Source organism: Lissotriton vulgaris, chromosome 8 (genome assembly GCF_964263255.1).
Source record: "Lissotriton vulgaris chromosome 8, aLisVul1.2, whole genome shotgun sequence".
In the NCBI taxonomy this organism is placed as follows: Eukaryota; Metazoa; Chordata; class Amphibia; order Caudata; family Salamandridae; genus Lissotriton; species Lissotriton vulgaris.
In genome coordinates this window covers 636038729-636058056 of record NC_141696.1, presented here as the reverse complement: position 1 = coordinate 636058056, position 19328 = coordinate 636038729, and the positions used below count along the sequence as shown (strand labels likewise).

The window sequence follows — 19328 nt, the reverse complement described above, 5'->3', positions numbered from 1 at the left end:
TCCACTAGCCATTCCAATATGGCTGCCACACAGCCCGTATCTCCCTATAAGCCTTTGTAGAGACAGATACTTCCTGGTCCGGCGCATCCAAATCCGGTTCACCAATAAGGAATTATGAGCGCGAGTCCGATCTATAAATAAGATCCACCCACCGGTGCCTCCAGCTTCTGACTGCGGTCAAGACGCCGGAGAGCCAGACCCCACCATTGGAGGACAAGATCAACTTCAGTTCAAGGTAAATCTTCGACAGACTAGACTACATAGACCGCACTTCACGTTATGATACTTAACCCCCGATCCGCCTTTCAAACATTTCATTTTCTTCCATCATCCCCTGCAGAATCGTTGTGCTACTCTCTTTCACTCGGAGTGAGGAACCACATAAGCGAGAGTCACACAAAACAAGGTAATCTAACACGGTCAGGGCTTAGCAGGGACAGCCAGACCTCACCAATCCCAAGGGCTCATCTACTTACACCCCGTCTCTCCCTTTCTTTCCCCCTCCGTAGTTCAAACAGATATCCCGCCCCCGGTAACACGTCCCGGACATCAGCCGTCACCCCATGCCGGCACTTCTCTAAGGTAACCAGAATATTTTCATCACCTTCACCCATTCTTACAGTTTAGGTTAACCCTATTAGCCTTGCCAAGTCTTGGCATTTTCACTAAACCTTCTATGTAGTACCGCCGATACTTAGAAAAGCACCACCCTTCTCTCTAAATACCAAATTACCTTCATGTGTTCCCTCCACAGCTTCTTTTATCCGCAAGACTACAGGATAGTAATGTAGAGACATATTCCAATACTCCACCAGCAGGTAACCTACTCCTGGTGTAATGACTTTCTTCTCCTCAATTCTCTTCCTCTGCCACCTGATATGTACCACTGTTTTGTATTCTCCGCAGTTAAGAGTCTACCTCTGCAATCCAAACGGTGCCATACCGGGGCCTTAGTGTGACCCTATAGGTGCACCTAGAGTTCACCCCCCCCCCCCATATTGCGGCTGCAATATCATATTGGTAAGGCATCAACTAAGTATGCTAGTAGCATCTATTTGTCCAAACCCTCCCTCCTCTCCCACACACTCCAACCCCCCCTTTTTTCCTTTCACTCTTCCTCTTCCCTAAACGACTCTGAGCAGGTTACACCACCCACCTGTCCCCCTCTCCTTCTTTGGCCTTTCCTTTGTCCTCACTCTCCTCTTCTTCGTCGTTATTCCCTCTCAGTGCCCACCCTCTGTTTGTGCTTCCCCTCCCTGTTTACCCCTCCCTCACAGCCCACACCCTTTGTTCACGTTCCCTTTCTGTACCCTTCCTCCAGACAGTATAGATAACAACTAGCTGGAACATCTATATAGACCTTGATTAGCAGTTACCACGGACCTCTCGCTAAACATTACTCCATGGTACAAGAACCTCTCTATGTAAATTAAAAGATAAGGTCCATACCTTTTGATTTGTCACCGAAATGTAGGATGTGTTTTAGACAGTGTATGCAACATTGTATATATGTATATACCACGATTTTTGTCTCCCCCTGTTTTTAACTATAACTTTGCAAATAATAGACCAAATGTATTGATTGCTTATGTAACTTTAGTATTAGGACAAGCACAATGATATGGATTTTTCATGTATTTTGTATAGGTACACTTGGAATATACACCATGGCTTCCTGAAGAAGGCTCACAGCAGAAACGCGCGTAGCATTGTTGTATTATTTTTAGCCATGTTTTTCTAACTAATACCCAATATCCTTGTATAGATTATATTTTTTGCATGATCTTTGCACTTTTTGTATTTATTTATGTAGATTGATATCTAAATGTATTGTGACACACAACAAGTATCAATTGCACAATATCAGAATCAATGTTGGATCAATAATGAATGCTAAAGAGCTAGATCCTAAATAATTATATTAATAAAGTACCCTTTTTACTACAAGCTCCAATGTGTATTGCCAATCCATAGTCAGTACCCTCTGTTGTCAGTTTGTGTCCAGTTGAAATCTATGTTCCTAAATATCCGTCTTTCCAAACGAATTAGTGATCCCGATTTAGGAACTTTAGTCGGGGATACCTCCTTTTCTTACACACCCAATCCGGTTTTATGCCTAAACGTGCCACCCGATTTAACTTATGGCGCCTGGCTAATTTGATGGACACAATACAGGGCAGAGATAGCCCCCATCTGCTCCTTTCTCTCGACGCTGAGAAGGCATTCAACAGCATTCATTGGCACTTTATGAGATGCGCCCTAGAAAAATTTGGATTTGGCCCTAGGTTTAGGGAATGGCTGACACTGCTTTATAATGCGCCCAAGGCTAGAGTTTGAGTCAATGGGTTGACGTCATCAAGTTGGCCGATTCAACTAGGCAGGGCTGTCCCCTATTATTTGCTCTCATACTGGAACCCCTGGACTTTATGGTTCAAACAAGCCAAGGATGAGGTGGTTTTATAGACACTTCCTGATATCTTGCGCCCGAACGCATATCGCTATACGCTGATGATATTTTACTGTATGTCACAGACCCGGCTGAGACACTGCCCAAAATTCTGCAAATCTTTGAAGTATATGGACGCCATGCAGGATATAAGATTAATTGGAACAAATCTACCCTATACCCAGTGGCGGGGTGGTGGAAAACCAAACCCACCTGAGTTGCCTCAGATTGTCCCTGGAAGGGTTTACATACCTTGGGCTTTATATTACTACTAACTTAGAGGTTAGCTTAGGTCATAATGTCAGATTTATCCTTTTTAATTTTCAAGACAATGTTAAGAGGTGGAGGAAACTCCCACTAACGATCATGGGCCGAGCGGCTATGTACAAAATGATCACACTCCCACAGTTGCTATATATTTTGCAAAACTCTTACTGCTAAATTCCCGAAACAGTATTTACAACCCTCAATAGCGAACTCCGCCTGCTTCTGTGGGATGGGGCACAACCACATATAGCGCTACATACACTACAGCAAAACCCGTACAATGGAGGTTGGCCCTACCAGACATCAGGGCTTACTATAGGGCAGCTCACCTCATTATAGTTAAAAAATGGAATCACGCACCAAGGGACCACCCCACCTACATGTTGGAGCGCCTGCAATTTAGAGACCATACACAATTGCACTAACTAGGAGGGAAAATGCTGTAGCCGACTCCTCCAAGCCACCCAACGAACAGTGAAGGTCTACAAACATGCGGAAAAGCAAATGAAATGGGATAAGAAACCCACATGGGAAACTCCTTTATGGGAGCTAACTAGATTGAAGGAAATTGGCAAACCCAGCGGCTTGAAGAAAGGGGATTTAATATGAATCTCCAAGGTGGGACATGTTATTAAAAAGGCACATTGCCCCGTTAACATCGCTCCAAGACACTTATCAATTTCACCAAACCCAATCCTAAGCTTATCTTCGACTGCAACATGCCTGATAAGCTGAAGGGTTGGATGCGCAGACGCTGCCGGAATATGCCCCCTTAGAAGGCAGACTTCTGCAAGAAGAGATCCCGAGTCAAGCCATCTCGTTAACATACAAAACACAAATTAACAATATGCCGGACAATCCAGGCCCACTCTGCTCTAAATGGGAATTCACCACTGGCCCATTAGAGGACATTGACTGGGAGGTTCCTTCATGCACCCATGTGACGTGACGATTAAGTTGCGATTGAGGCTTATACAATACAAAATGCTACATAGAACCTACTTTGATAGAGCGAGACTGCGCGCTATGGGGAGGGTGGACAACCCGGATTGCCTTACATGCCACGCAGAACGCGGTACCTTTATACACACCCTCTGGGAGTGTAACAGGATTCAAACATATTGGAATATGGTAGTACAGGAATTAAATAATATACTGGGGCCCAAGCTTGAGATGCAACTTTGACACCTGTTACTGGGAATCCCCACAGAGGTGGACCTCCCGCGCCATAAGCTGATGTGGGTTAACCTGGGACTGGTGGTAGCTAAAAGATATAGCTCGCTATTGGGGTGCACCCCAACTCCCTACACTACAAGAATGGAGAAACTGTCTGAATCTGTACATGGTAGCAGAGAAAGTGACATATGCGGCAAAGGGGTGTCCTTGAATGTTTAGCAAGATATTGACTCCATGGCTACAGTACTATGGTTTAGAACTAGGACCAGAGGGGGAGAGACTAGATCTGGTATTGGGAGCACCGGGAAAAGAGCCTTGAACATTGTATTACCTGGCTTACTGTGGGAAATGAAACGATCACAACGATTCTGTGGTCAATAGTCTCAAAAACTTACTCAGTGCCCTAGACCTCACCCACATTTGCAACAGCCTCACCCACGATAAAGGCTCTATTCTGGATCTTATCATCTCCAAAGCTGACTCTATCCAACTCGAGTCAATCCAACCATGTGACTGGTCTGACCACTTCATTATTACATGCTTCATCCTAGAAAAAATGAAATCTAATCCGGTACAATCCACCAGATCTAAGGTCTGGAAGAGAGACTTGAAGAAACTCAATCCCAACTCACTACCCTCCCCCAGCTACAATCTTCTCCTACCCCCCCACTGGCGCTGTTGATGTACAGGTTCCTACCGACCACTACCTCAATTCGATGTCCTCAATTATCAAAGAAGCTGCCCCATTTCAGTTAAAGAATGTTTCTTCTAAAATCTCTAAACCATGGTACGACTGGATTCTTAATGATGATAAACGAGCGATGAGACTGGCGGAACGTAACTGGAGATCTGACCCGTCAGCTTTGCACCTCAAAACCCTTATGAAAAAAAGAAACGCTTACTTTAGAAAAATCAGACGCTCGAAAGCTGCTTTCTTTAGCCACCAGCTTGACCAAGCAAGAAACCGACCAAAAAAACTGTTCGACTTAATCAAAACTCAATCCAGAGATGGCCCTCAAAGTCTCTTAAACACTTCTAGTGCACTACCAACCTGTGAAGAATTCTCTACTTTCTTTAACTTAAAGACAGACAACATCAGGAAAGATCTCCTCATTGATCTAAGTCTTTACTCTAACCCCCACAGCAAACCGCCCATTGATTTAAAAAACAATGCTTCGTGGTCATCCTTTGAAACGTACTCGGAAGAAAATATTGCAACGATTCTAAGCACACTGAAGCCTTCCAATCACCTTACTGACCCTCTACCCGCAAACGCCGTAAAGGACTTTATCCCATTACTTCTCCCCCTCTAGACCAAAATCATTAATAGCTCAGATCAACAAGGATGCATCCCCGGCTCCCTCAAAGTGGGACAGGTTTCGCCCATACTAAAGAAACCCACAGCGGACCCCTCCGAGCTTAAGAACTATCGCCCTATCACCAATATCCCTACCTTGGCCAAACTCCTTGAAAAATGTGTACACCTTCAACTAACAAAACACATCAAGCACTTTCACCTCCTCATCTCACACCAATCAGGTTTCCGAGCAGGCCACAGTACGGAATCAGCCATGACTCACATAACTGATGACGCGCTTCAAATTCTTGATCAGAACTGTTCTTGCCTCCTCATACTACTCAATCTCTCATCAGCCTTTGATACGGTCAAATATGGGAACTTACTCGATTTGCTGAATCTCAGAATGGGTATTGCAGGGGCAGTTCTGAAGTGGTTCACCTCCTTTCTGTATAACCGGACTCAAAAATTCAAGATTACCAATACTATGTCCACACCAGTTCCTGTAACACTTGGTGTCCCTGAAGGATCCTCCCTCTCCCCTACTCTGTTCAAACTAGTCATGGAACCACTTACCGCACTACTCCAAGCATCTAATGTTCAATTTCAAATGTACGCAGACGATACTCAGCTCTACCTCAAAATTCACACCCTTGAAGACATCAAAATACTCAACACAACGCTTAGGAACACACAGACTTGGCTGGCAGAGAATCACCTCAAACTTAACGCGCTAAAAACGGAATCCCTCCTAATAGCGCCTCCCACCAAAGTCCCCAACACTCAGGCCTGGCTTAATCATCGCACTGCACTCAACGTTCAACCTACTATTGTGGATTCAGCGACATTTTTAGGCATAACCCTCGACTGCAATCTCAATATGCATCATCACATCAGCAATGCAACGAAGGGAGCTAATTTCCAAATCAACACTTTACGTAAATTGAAACCTTTCCTTCCTCCGAATGACTTTAGAACTGAAGTCCAAGCCCTAGTCATCCATCGAGTGGATTATGGAAGTGTTGCCCTTTGTTGACGCCCCATATCGACAACTGCACCATTAAAAGCCTCTATTAATGCAGCAGCCAGACTTATCACGGGCTCAAAAAAACGCTCACACATTTCTCCTGATCTAAAAGCTTTGAACTGGCTGCCCTACAAAGCGAGAATACACCTGAAAATCGCCTGCATGACCCACAAGGCTATACACCTCAACTCCCCCAGCTACCTCGCTCAGAAACTGACCATCTCGGGTGGCTCAAGAGCGACAAGAAGCGCAGACAATCTTCTTTTGAAACCTCAAGAGATTTCACAAGAAAAAAACGTATAAACGCTGCTTCTCAGGGATGGCGCCCAGGATATTGAATGCCCTCCCCCCAGAAATCAGACTTATCTCATCCACGGCATCCTTCAAAAAAGAAGTAAAAGCTCTCCTCTTAGCTAAATTTACCTGAACTTTGACTATTGTAATCTCGGAACTCAGCACTCTTCCTCTTATGACTATGTATATTGACCTCCTATTCACCGTTTCTACCTTACCTTGTTTTCTTTTGTAACCATTTGCAAATCTTTGCTCAAAATGTTTTGTTTAATCATTATTCCTTTGCCTTTTTATCCCATTCTGTTTGTAAAGCGCTCTGATATCCGTAAGGATCTTGTTCGAGCTCTATAACACTTTCAAAATAAAATATATGTACCACTGCGAAATCTGATGGTGCTCTCTTTCAGAGGAAATGTTGTACTGTATTCGGTCTCACATCGACTGTCAATGTCCATTTATCGCTTGGTCTTGTGCACTCTTGCTTCTATTGTTTATGTGTGTCCATGTTTACAAGTAACAAAAAAAAAATCTTTTTTTAACTATAGACTAGAGGAATGGAATCCTCATCAATATGGAACTCAAAGAAGTCTTCTCTCAACAGGGTGGAATGTAAACAACTCTGAGGCCACAACGGTATCGGAAAAAATAATCGAGAACACGCTAAATCAAGACAATGGATTCAATGACCATGCACATCCACAACCAGAGGAGAGACCTTGTGACTTAAAACTCTTCTTCTTTGAAGAAAAACAAGTTGTAATTGTCCAAAATGAGCATTAGATGCCAGGAGTATGCAGTGCATTAGTATCTACAGTTAAACATGCCAAGAACAGATGTTTTCTCTAAAAGGAAGGAAGCTAGAGACATGGGCTATTTTCATAGTTCTCCAACTGCAACGGTTATACTGCTGTAAATGTGGAGCCAAGTACTTGCTGGAAATCAGGGCACGGTTACTGTTTTTGATGAATAATAAACGTACACAGCTTAAAGCAATCTATGATTCTGTTGGAGAAATCTGTGGCGGCAAGGAGAATAAGGTACTTATGGATCACAAACTGGGCTGTAACGGTGTGCACACTTATCACAATACGAATGCAAAAGAATAAAAGTCTGGGCTCAGTTTCTTCTAGACTGAATTTCACATTAACATTTTGTACCAGTTCAAACAAATGCGAGAAGACTATGATAAACGTTCACCTGATTCTACATAAAGAACTTATGGCTACTTTGAAAAGAGCTTGGCTTTTAAACCTTAGGCTGTGTGCAGAGCGGAAACACAGCTGCATACATAATAGAAGTCAACAGGAAATACCTGGTTGCAGATTTGAAGGAGGACCCTTCCCAGTGGGTCCTAAAGAAACCCAGTGGAAGACCGAATGTTAGAGAGTCACCCCACCTGTGGATACCACAGAAACCAGGATAACTACACCAGGGAAGAAGGGGAACATGGGTGCTAAGTGACGTCGGAAACTGCCAAAGACCACAATGGAGGACTTCAGTAAAGATGCCACTGGCGAAGACTGTGCAAGAGTCTGATGGAATCTAAGGGTGGATTCTTGAAGAAAATAACCTGCAAATAGAGGGAACAGAGTCTATGCATCTATAAAGTGACCAGGAGTCATGGCCGAGCAATGATCACCACTAACGGAAGTTGCAGGAGATGTGCTGGTGACCTTGTTGCTGCAGCTGTGAGGACCAGGTGACGCTGAAGAAGACCAGGAGCCGTTCACAAGATATCAGAAGGTGATAACCAGAGAGTCAGTGTCCAATGGAAGCACCAAAAAGGCTTGGCAGCAGCAACAGACGTGGAAAACTATGAAGGAGCAACGTTGGGACCAGCAAGGTCCAAAGGACTCACTAAGTGTAGAAGAGTCGGAGCAGGCCGAGCAAGAAGGAGAGCCCACTGAAGCAAGCGAAAACCCTTGAGAGGACCCACAGGCACAGGAGTCGCAAGGCGACATTGAGCAGATCAGCAAAGATGAAGACCCCCAGTGCAGAGGATACGGTGAGGATTAAGATTTTGGCAGGAAAGGAGGCTGGAGCTTCTTGAAGCCCGAAGATCTCTGGAGTGCGGAGCCAACAAGCCTTGGCAACGGCAAGTCGACACGATGCACAGCTGTTCGGTCCCAGCAGTTCCTACGAAGGATACTGGCCTCAAAATTGCAGAGGACAGTTCAGGCCTCGCAGGAATTGCAGATCTACCATCTGTGATGCTCAGCCTTTCAAAGTCTATAGGATGGCAGGAACAGCATACCGGTCAACTTTGTTTCAGAGCCTGCAGATCCAGGTAGGGGAGTGACTCCTTCAATCCAAGGTACATTACTTCGGGTGTCCTTGATGCCCACAGGCCTGTTGAAGATCCTGGAAGAAGCCCAGACACAGAAGACAAAGACTTGCAGAACAGAGATCAGGTGCAGCAGGAATCTTCCTTGATGTAGTCTCAGATCCAGGCAAAGTCCAGTGAAGTCCAAGTGTTCGGACGGTTGAAGAGTGATGTTGTTTCAGGCTTGAGTTTTGTCCCACGATGAATTTGAGGACCCACCCACAGGCAAGCCCTTTTATACCTTAAGGGGTTAGGACGACTCTGGGGCTGAACAGAGGGGAGGATAATCCCATGTCCTTTGTCTAGTTCCATCCCAGAGCGGGAGCCAAAGGCTCCCAGAACTGATTGTAACTAGAGCATGCATGGAGGGCACCAAACAAGCCCTTCAAAGCAGTCTGGTGGTGATGGGAAGCGCCCCCACCCCAGCCCAATACACTAAGTCATGTCTGGGACGTGGTCACACCTCCCTCTGGCAGAAAACATTTTGTTCTACCTTCCTGTGCTCAAGCTTAGCTCACCAGCAGAAAGGCAGAATTGTGTCTGTGGTCGGTAGAAGCACTAGCTTGCTAGCATACCCAGAAAGGTTGTTACCGTGAGTACTAGGGCTTGCCGGAGGAGACCCCCAGTGCATGGAATCAAACCGCCAGCACTAGTAACGTGATGGGGTATGATTCCAACTTGTTTGATATCTAACATGCCCAGGTTCGGCACTGCCACTATATTGTTAGCCACGCGTAGTGGCGCATGGCCACTATATGTATCAAAATGGCTGACTGCACTTACGAAGCCTGGAGAATCGACTTGGAGTTTATAGGGACACCCTCACACTTATAACCCAGCACCCTGCCTTCAGGATTGAAAGGCCTGCATTAGGGGTGACATACGTTTTAAGTGTAGTGACCTCAAATATATGGAAACTTATAGCTGTCGAAGTGGTGTTAGCACCAGCTTACACAGGCTGCAATGGCAGGCCTGTAGTCACAGTTGGAGTGGTCTCATGGGAGGCATAATACATGCTGCAGACCATGTGAGACCACTGGTGTAGCTATGCCTTGGGGCCCCGTCCATCACCACCCCCTTTTGTACCGCTTTTTGCCGCCATAAGTGTGGCAGGGTATGCTCAGACGTGAGTCCCTTGCTCACTTTGCCACTGGATTCAGGCAAGCCGGGCTGAAGACGGCTGGAATGCCAGAAACCGGTCCTCGGAAGCTTGTTTCCGGTCCAGGGAAGACATGGTTTGGTAGTTCGGGCTGGACTGTTCCCATGAGGCACAGGGTCAGACTGATATGCATATAGCCATGTCTGAACTGGGTTGGCAGAGTGGGCTAAAGAACGGTGATGGATTAAACCCAGATCTTTTGACTGGGTGTGAGTGTTTGATTGATTCAGATGCTCCGTCCATCACCACCCCCTTTTGTACTGCTTTTTGACGCCATAAGTGTGGCAGGGTATGCTCAGACGTGAGTCCCTTGCTCACTTTGCCACTGGATTCAAGCAAGCCGGGCTGAAGACGGCTGGAATGCCAGAAACCGGTCCCCGGAAGCTTGTTTCCGGTCCAGGGAAGACATGGCTTGGCAGTTCGGGCTGAACTGTTCCCATGAGGCACAGGATCAAGGCTGATTTGCATATAGCCATTGTCTGACCTAGGGTGGTGTGGAGTGCAAAAAACCGATGGATTTAGGCCCAGATCTTTGTTCTGGGGTGAATGTAAGACATTGTTCTGCATTCTGTCCATCAACTGTGTTTTTTGCAATTTTCACCCCGAGTGGGCTGGGTATGCTCAGACGTGAGTCCCAGGCTCTCCACATCACTGGAGTCAAGCAATCCAGGCTGAAGAAGGCTGATAGCCAGAAACCGGTCCTTGGATGCTTGATTCCGGTCTAGGAAAGACATGGCTTGGTAGTTCGGGCTGGACAGTGCCCATGAGGCACAGGGTCAAGGCTGATTTGACAGGAACAACATGTCCTAGAAGGGTGGAATGCTGAACTGGCGAGGGAGTAGTATTCCAAAGCGTATGACACCTTACACGACATGTTTTGATAAAGCCAAACCAAAGTTAGCATTAACCGCGAGGATTGTAATGCACTTAAGAGTATATGGTATGACTATATCATAGAACAGCTATAAGGACATGGTTCCGAAAGCTGCAGACAGGCTCAGCTCATGCTAGAGCCTCATCTCACATAAAACCAAGCACCCTGCCTTCAGGATTGTTAAGGCCTGCCATAGGAGTGACTTATAGGTATATATGTGTCTATATATAATGGTAGTTATAGGGATAATATACCTAAGCAAGGGATGATTACACGACCTTGCCCCAGCTGAGTGATCAGCCAGTTGTGTCAATGTTGATGGCCAGCCAGGGGTGGCATAATACATGCTGCAGCCCCTGGTAGGCCTTGGATGCACCTATGCCTTGGGTACTTAAGGTAAACCATACAAGGGCTCATAAGGTGACCCAATATCTAACTGGAGATGTACCTAAAGTACATGGAGTCCATTTTACAGTGGGAGCAGGTAGACTGGGGTCCTGATTAGCAGGATCCCAGGCCAACCAAGTCGAAAACCAGCTAAACACTAGGCAAAAAGTTGGGGTAACCATATAGTCAAATATCCACCCTCCTACACTCCCTCTTACCGCTCTTCGTCTGAATAAATTGCTTCCTGTAGAGGAATGGACTGTGGAGTATTTGGGACAGACAGTCTCGCAGGGATGGAGCTTTGCACTAGTGACTGCATTGGACGTGGTGTTTTGGCAATAGGCACTGAAGGTGGGAATCGTCAGCGGTAATCTTCCAACATGAAATGAAGATCTGAGAGCAAGTCATATGGCATTGTCACCATCACCTGCTGATACCCCGGCTCCAGTTTGGCATAGTAGGTCTGATCATAGTAGTCTTGTACGTCCTTCTCGCCATTGTCTTGGCACTGAAAATGTAAATCTAATTGACTATATGCATCCCCAAATGGGCCCTCATCTTCGGAATCTCCCTCCCCCAGAAGATGTGTGTGCAGGAGAGGTGTCATTTTACTAGGGGGAAGTATGTTCTGGGTTAATGTGTGTCTATAGGTACAGCAGTAACCTTTGGGGATGGTGATTTGGCCACCAACAGTGATTTTGCTGAAGGAGTCTTCGTCGAAGAGATGCCTGCTGGCGACAGTCGTATCGTCGTCGATAGAGGTGGGCTCCACGACGACGTGTTCAACTCTAGTGATAGTTTTATCCTCGTCGATATTTGTGTCTTCGACAGCGTCTTGGTCGACAATAGTGTCTTGGTCGACAATAGTGTCTTGGTCGACAATAGTGTCTTGGTCGACAATAGCGTCTTGGTCGACAATAGCGTCTTGGTCTACGACGACGACAGACGATAGTAGCGTCTTAGTCAACTTTAGTTGACCTTGGCGGCTTCAATTTCAAAGACAAAATCTTCATCGACTATGCCAGAGGGATGGTCGACAACAGGGCCCGAGTGGACAACGATAGAGATGTTGTCGACTATGAGAAGGCCATGGAGAAAGATGCTGATGTCCCTGAAGTGCATCCTCTTGTGGTCGAGAGAGCTGACAAAACCTTCCTAGATGGCAGAGAGCACGACAATGGCTCTGAAGGCGGCACAGCTTTTCCAGTCTTCATCTGAGAGAACCTCACTAGGAGCTAATCATCCACCCTATAGTCCTTGGTACGATCAATGTAAAAGCTCAGAGATCTCTTTGGGTCACCACACTGGAAAACCAGCTTACCTTGTGTCCAAACTCTCAAAGATGGGAAAGAAAAGAAATTTCAAAAGCCCCAACACTCCGCTTCTCATCCCTCCAAAAAAAATGAATAAAAAGCCCTCACATTCTCTGTTTCGGGAAATGCACCCAAGATATGGAACTACCTCCTGGTGCATGTAAGGACCAACTGCTCCTTTTTAAGCTTTAAAAGACAATTTAAATATTCTGTCCTCAACAAACACTTCCGCCTTTCAGATTCCAACACCTAGCCCACCAGTGAACTTCTTTCCACCTCTATACGGGTTTCTTCTTCATGAAATACTATAATCCAGATCCCCACCTAGTGTTTTGTAGAAACAATCGCAATGGACCACACACCGCTAGCCCCTCCTCCGGATCGCCCCTAGGGACTCTGGTACATGGAGTTCTTGAGTGGTTCACCCCAGTGGGTGCAAGTAGGTACTTGTTGAACTGATGATCTCTAGACCCGATACATGTCCCGGGTATTTGGATATCGCCCGAGACATGGCTCGGGTTTCAGGATAACTTCCCTCATCAGTAGAGAAAATAGTTTGGGGTGGAAGAGAAGGCCGCTAAGCAACCGTCAAAGGCCTCGATGCCTGAACCGGCACGCAGGTGCGTCGTCCAGGAGCTCGTCAGCTCAAAGCTCAAGGGAGCCAATTTGCAGAAACAATCGCAATGGACCGCACACCGCTAGCCCCTCCTCCGGATCACCCCTAGGGACTCTGGTACATTGAGTTCTTGAGTGGTTCACCCCAGTGGGTGCCTTGATTACTATTCACTAGATTAGGACTATAACAGAGATACCCCTACTACAGAACTGAAGTTACAGGACAGAAACTACTCCTTTCCTTGTAATTGTTTCATCATTTTCAAACTTGGTAACACAATCCACACAAACACAATAATCCCAATAAGTCTAGGCTGTCCACACATACATATGGGACCTTAATTCAAGTGAGTTGCTGGACTTATGTTCAATAGTGACAAAGCATGTGTGGAAACTGAGGTACTGAATGAGGGCTAAAGGAAGATAGTGAGTGTGTGTTTGTGCGTGTGCGTGAGAGAGAGATGTGGAAACTGGCTGTTGGGAGTATAACCTGGGGAAGATGGAAGCAACTTGAGGATGGTAGACACAAATGAATACATGTGTTTCTATGGCTTATGCATAGTCATTGCTTTTTCGTTCTGTCAAGTCACTAACACCACATACCTAATGTATTCAGCCCCTAAAAATTATCCTGCTTATATGTCAATAAAGAAGCAGTCGTTTCTTGAGAAAATCTATTGCTCCCTGACTTTCAGGACCACATGCCTAAACATTTAGTAAAAGGCTGCACAGTGTAATTTGCCTACCAATTTCATCCACATACATTGAATGTTTTGTTTTATGTCAGTAATTGTAATTTAACAATTCCACTGCAAAATTTTGTTAGGGCAATCAGTGTTCCTAGATTTTTTTGAGCAAATCTTAACTTTTTTTGCGTTGTTTCCTATGCAATGTACTATATTTAGACTGAGTAACTACGATTCCAAACAGCATGCGACTGGCTAATACCAAAGTGACAATCAGCAAAGCAAATTTCAGCACAAAGAAAATACTTTTCAGACAATCCGAAAATTCCTACATTGATTAACATGTTAGGAGCCAATCCTTGGGCTAGGATTGTCCTTTCTCATTGTTGAGGATTGCCTCAGAAAATATTCATGCGCATCAACTTTCATGCTCAAGCTGGAAGACTAAAGATTCCTTTAATAATAAAATAAAAAGCACACAGACCTTGCTCTTTCATCGCCTTCAGCAGGCAAAGGCCACTCGACAGCTAATCAAGCGTAGCACGAACAGAACAGAGCAGAGCGTTTAAGTAGCAGACATGCCTATGCCATCACTAAGTGAATTTGCTTCTCTAAGCTTTCTTCGATACTAAGCACCTCTGACAGAGCTCATATAACCATAAAAATTGGGAAAACAATCAATTTAATTGACAGTTACAGAATATTGTGCACATGAAAGCACTGAAAATACAAAAATATGTCACTGCGTATTCCAACTTCCTTCACCGCTAAGAAGTAGGAATAAAGGACAGTGACATGGAGCAGGGGGGACCTAAAAGTGGGAGGTAAAGCATGCTTGGTTCCTAACCTCAGATCTTAAATGCTGCTTTTGGACGTTTCTATTTCAACCACCATCAGCTAAAAGTTACAGAAATTGCGAATGTAAAGCAGACAGACAACAAAAACTTAATTTATATATTTCTGTCAAAACGTTTTATAGCATAACTCAATCTGAAGATAAAATCTAACAAATTAAGGTCTGGAGCAGAATAGAATCGGAAAACAGGCATTTTACCAACCTTGTTTCCAAGCTTGAATACCTCTTCTAGGTTTGTGCTGTTCGTATTGATCATTATAGAATCTGTGTCACCGTAAATAACTTCTAGGTTCATCTAATAAGAAAACATAAAAGATGCTAATTAAGTTGACAATTCACATTTTAATTGATGAATATGAAAAGACATTATGTACCACTATTGCAGACATTATCTGACACCTAATGAACAATTACCTTTGGTAACAATATATCTGTAAAAAACATTAGTTAGTAATAGATTCCTTACCTTAGAAAATACCCCCAGGTGTCAGACTGGATCTCGGAAAGTTTTCGTCAGCAGTACCCCTGCGCTTCGGAAGGTGGCGTTGTGCGGCTCCGTGTCCGTCGTTGGCGTTGTGGTCGCCGAGATGACGTTGAGGCAGGTACTTAGACACCGCTTCAAGCACCGACGTCAGTTCTGTACCCGACTTTCCTAACCAGGAGCACAGAGCAATGAAAGATACTGAGCACTGGTGTATTGAAACTAGGGCCCTGAAAGGGATGACCTTAACCCTAGATATCAGTCGGCAGAACAGGGAGGATGTGTGGGGCGGTAAGGAATCTAATACTAACTAATGTTTCTTACAAATATATCGTTACCGAATGTAAGTAACTTGTTCATCTGAAAGAAACATTTATAGATTCCTTACCTTAGAACAGATAGCCCAGCAATACCAACCCCAGTGGTGGGTCTGCGAACCAAGATCACACCATGGAGTCCCGGAGAACAGAACGGCCAAAGAAGCCGTCTCTCCGGACTTGGCTATCCAGGCAATAATGCTTAGTAAAAGTGTGCAACGAGGCCCACGTAGCTGCCCGACAGATGTCTTGTAAGGGGACACCACGTTCCAATGCCATAGTGGCCGCCCTCTACCTGGTAGAATAGGCGCGCAGCCCAACAGGAGGCTCCTTTTTCGCCAGATAATAACAGCTTTTAATACACAAGACGACTCATCGGGAGATAGTCCGCTTGTGTATGGCCGGACCTTTCTTGGCGCCTATGTAGCCAACAAAGAGCTAGTCATCCATCCAGAACTGTTGTGTGCGATTCAGGTAAAAGCGCACGTTTTGGGTCCAGATGGTGAAGCCTCTCTTCCTCTCTGGAAGGATGCAGAAAGAAGATGGGCAAAGTGATGGTCTGCCCGATGTGAAAGGCAGTGAAACCTTTGGCAGAAAGGGTGGACGTGTTCTGAGCCACAACCATGTCTGGATGGACAGACAGAAAAGGAGGTTTGCAAGAAAGAGCCTGGAGATCACTCACTCTCCTGGCAGAGGTGATGGCAACCAGGAAAGAAAGCAGTCTTCAAAGTTAACAGACGGAAAGGACAGTTGTAAAGAGGGTCAAAGGGGGCGCACATTAAATATGTGACAAACAGGTTCAAGTTCCACTGTGGCATTACGAAGGGAATAGGAGGGAAAAGATGAGCAATGCCTTTGAGGAATCTATTTACAACAGGGGACTTGAAAAGAGAGGGCTGATCAGGAAGCCTAAGACACTGAAATAGCAGAGGTAGCCCTTGATAGTGCCCAGAGCAGAGCCCTGCTGGGCCAAAGAAATAAGGAACAGTAGGACTTCGGATAGAAGGGCAGGAAGGGGATCCACAGCCTTTGCTTTGCACCATGCCACAAACTTGTTCCATCTGCAGGCGTATACCGACTTTGTGGAGGGGTGCCTGACTGCCAGAATGACATCACAGACTTCAGAAGGCAAGTAAAACGGAATCAACTGCAGCCGTTCTATCTCCACGCAAAGAGGGGGAAACTTGACAGGTTCGGGTGGAGGACCGTCCCTGGCAGCTGCGACAGAAGGTCCTCCCGAAGAGGCAGACGAATCAGGGGATCGATGGTCATACTGAGTAGCTCGGGATACCAAACTCTTCGAGCCTAGTCCGGAGCCACACAAATAACTTGGGCCCGGTCGCGCCTGATCTTCTTCAGCATCCTGGGCAGAAGTGGTATAGGCGAACAACAGACCTAAACTCCACTTTTGACGAAAAGCGGCGCCTAACGAGTGCAGCCTTGCAAATTCCAATGTGCAGAATTGCTGACATGGCACATTCTCTTCGGTGGGGAATAGATCTAACCAAGGTTCTCCCGACTGTTGAAAGAGACCTTGCGCCACCTCCGAGTGAAGACGCCATTTGTGATCCATCATGCACCTGCGGCGGAGTTTGTCCGCCCTGACGTTCATTGAACCTGCCAAGTGTTGAACCACCAGGAAAATGCCCTGATGTTCCAGCCATGTCCAGAGGTGCAGAGCCTCCTGACATATGGTCCACAACCCCACCCTGCCCTGTTTGTTGCAGTACCACATGGCGGTGGTGTTGTCTGTGAATACCAGCACTACTGTCCCCTTGACAGTGGGAAGGAATGTCTTCAGTGAAAGTCGAATCGATCGGAGCTCCAGAAGGTTGATATGGAGCCTGGACTCGGCCAGAGGCCTCTGATCTCCGCCTCTCCCATGTGGCGGCCCCATCCCAAGAGGGACGCATCCATCACCATTGTGCGCTCCGGTTAGGTAAGGGAGAGGGATCTGCCATTGACCTAATGCCGGTTCTTGAGACACCACTGCAATTATTGTGCAGTGTCCTCCGAGATCTGGACGTAATCAGACAGTTTCACCTGATGCTGTGCCCACTGGAACTTCAGGTCCTACTGTAGAGCCCGCATATGCCACCTGGCATGATTGATCAGCAGGAGGCCATGAGGCCCAGCAGCCTCAGGGTCATTCTGACCGAAACCCAGAATAAGGTCTGAAAGATCGGAATCATAGGCTGAATGTCCCGGACTTGCTGTTCGGGAGGATAGACTTGAAACTTCACCATATCCAGAACCGCTGCGATGAAGAGGAGCTTCTGAGAGGGAATCAGGTGTGATTTCGGCACATTGATGGAGAACCCCAGCAAATGCTGGAGGTCGTCCGTAGCCTGCAGGTTGGAGAGGACTGTCCGGGGCGAACCCTCCTTTAACAGCCAGTTGTTGAGATAGGGGAAGACTGGAACCCATGATCGGCGCAGATGAGCTGCGACTACCGCCATCACTTTCATGCACACCCGAGGGGCGCTGGTAAGGCCAAAGGGGAGCAGGGTAAACAAAGTGCTTGTGGCCTACGGTAAACCACAGATTACGTGGGTGGGCCGGTAGGACTGAAATGTGTAAATATGCGTTCTGCAGGTTTAACGCTAGCATCCAGTCTCCAGGGTCGAAGGCAGACATGACCTGAGCTAGAGTTAACATCTTGAACTTCTCCATCCGGAGGAAGCGATGGACGTCCCTGCAGTCCAAAATCGGACGCAGGCCCATGTCCTTCTTGGGCACCAGAAAAAGGAGGGAGTAACAACCACGTCCTATTTCTAGCACAGGAACACGCTCGATGGCCCCCCTTGGCCAAGAGGGCCGCAACTTCCTGTTGAAGAAGTGCCAAGTGATCCCCCGACATGTGGTGGTACGAGGGTGGCATGGCTGGAGGGGTAGTCTCGAAGGGGAGGGAGTAGCCCCCTCTGACTATTTGTAAAACCCACCAGTCCGAAGTGATGGTGCGCCATTGGGGGAGGTGATGGCAATTCCTGCCCCCCACTGGCATTTGATGGGCCTGAAACACCGGACTAGGAAGGTTTGGAGGCAATGGTGGCTGGTGTGGAGGTGGACTGACCCGCATGCTGGCCCCCTGACCCGGCTCGGCGGTGTGAGAAGTTGGCCTGATATATAGTGCTCACTATTCTAGTGTATCGTACCAAACGACCCTTATTGATGATTGGTTGTAAGTCAACCTTATAGACCAGCTATCCTAGTAGCGTGGACAAAAGCAGTCTTTAGGCTAAACTCTAGAGGGTGTGTTAAGCCAACTGTTTTACCATCACATACACCCCTTGAACCCAAAGTGAAAGGACACCACACAAGTTGTTATGAAAATAAAGGATATTTATTTATAACAAGTCTATCCTGAACTCTTTATGAGTCAGGGAGCTAAGCACAATACAAAACTCTTACGAAAATACTTCAAGTTGCACAATTTACACAAATGCCCGAGGGGCACGAAAAAAACATTTACACTAAAAGTGGAATGCAAAATACTAGCAGGTAAGTAACAAGATCCAGAGGCTTCAGGATCACTAGGACTACACTACTGAACCCTAAGGTTAGGAGCAGGAGGCCTAGGGAGATCGGGTGCAGTGTGTGCACTCTCACGCGGGATGCGGGACAAAGTCTATGGAGGCTAGTATTTCTAAAGTTACTGTTTTCGGACGAATCCGACTAGGTAGACTAAAAACGACAAAGGATCTGGACACTTGGATAGTGAACCTGCGTTGGAGCACCGAAATGCTCAGGTTACCTAGCCCAGGGGCTGCGGCTGCATAGGGTTCAAAAGACGTCGGGAATCCTCGTTAC

At 46.3% G+C, this 19328-nt stretch overlaps 1 protein-coding gene across 1 annotated transcript in view; it reads right to left on the bottom strand.

Moving 5' to 3' along the window:
* POLA1 (DNA polymerase alpha 1, catalytic subunit) overlaps positions 1-19328 on the bottom strand; it is a 2033948-nt gene that overhangs the window by 726634 nt on the left and 1287986 nt on the right. The window contains exon 28 of the mRNA XM_086934515.1: positions 14923-15015. Within this exon, the coding sequence (XP_086790641.1) occupies positions 14923-15015 (93 nt within the window). The remainder of the gene's footprint in view (positions 1-14922; positions 15016-19328) is intronic.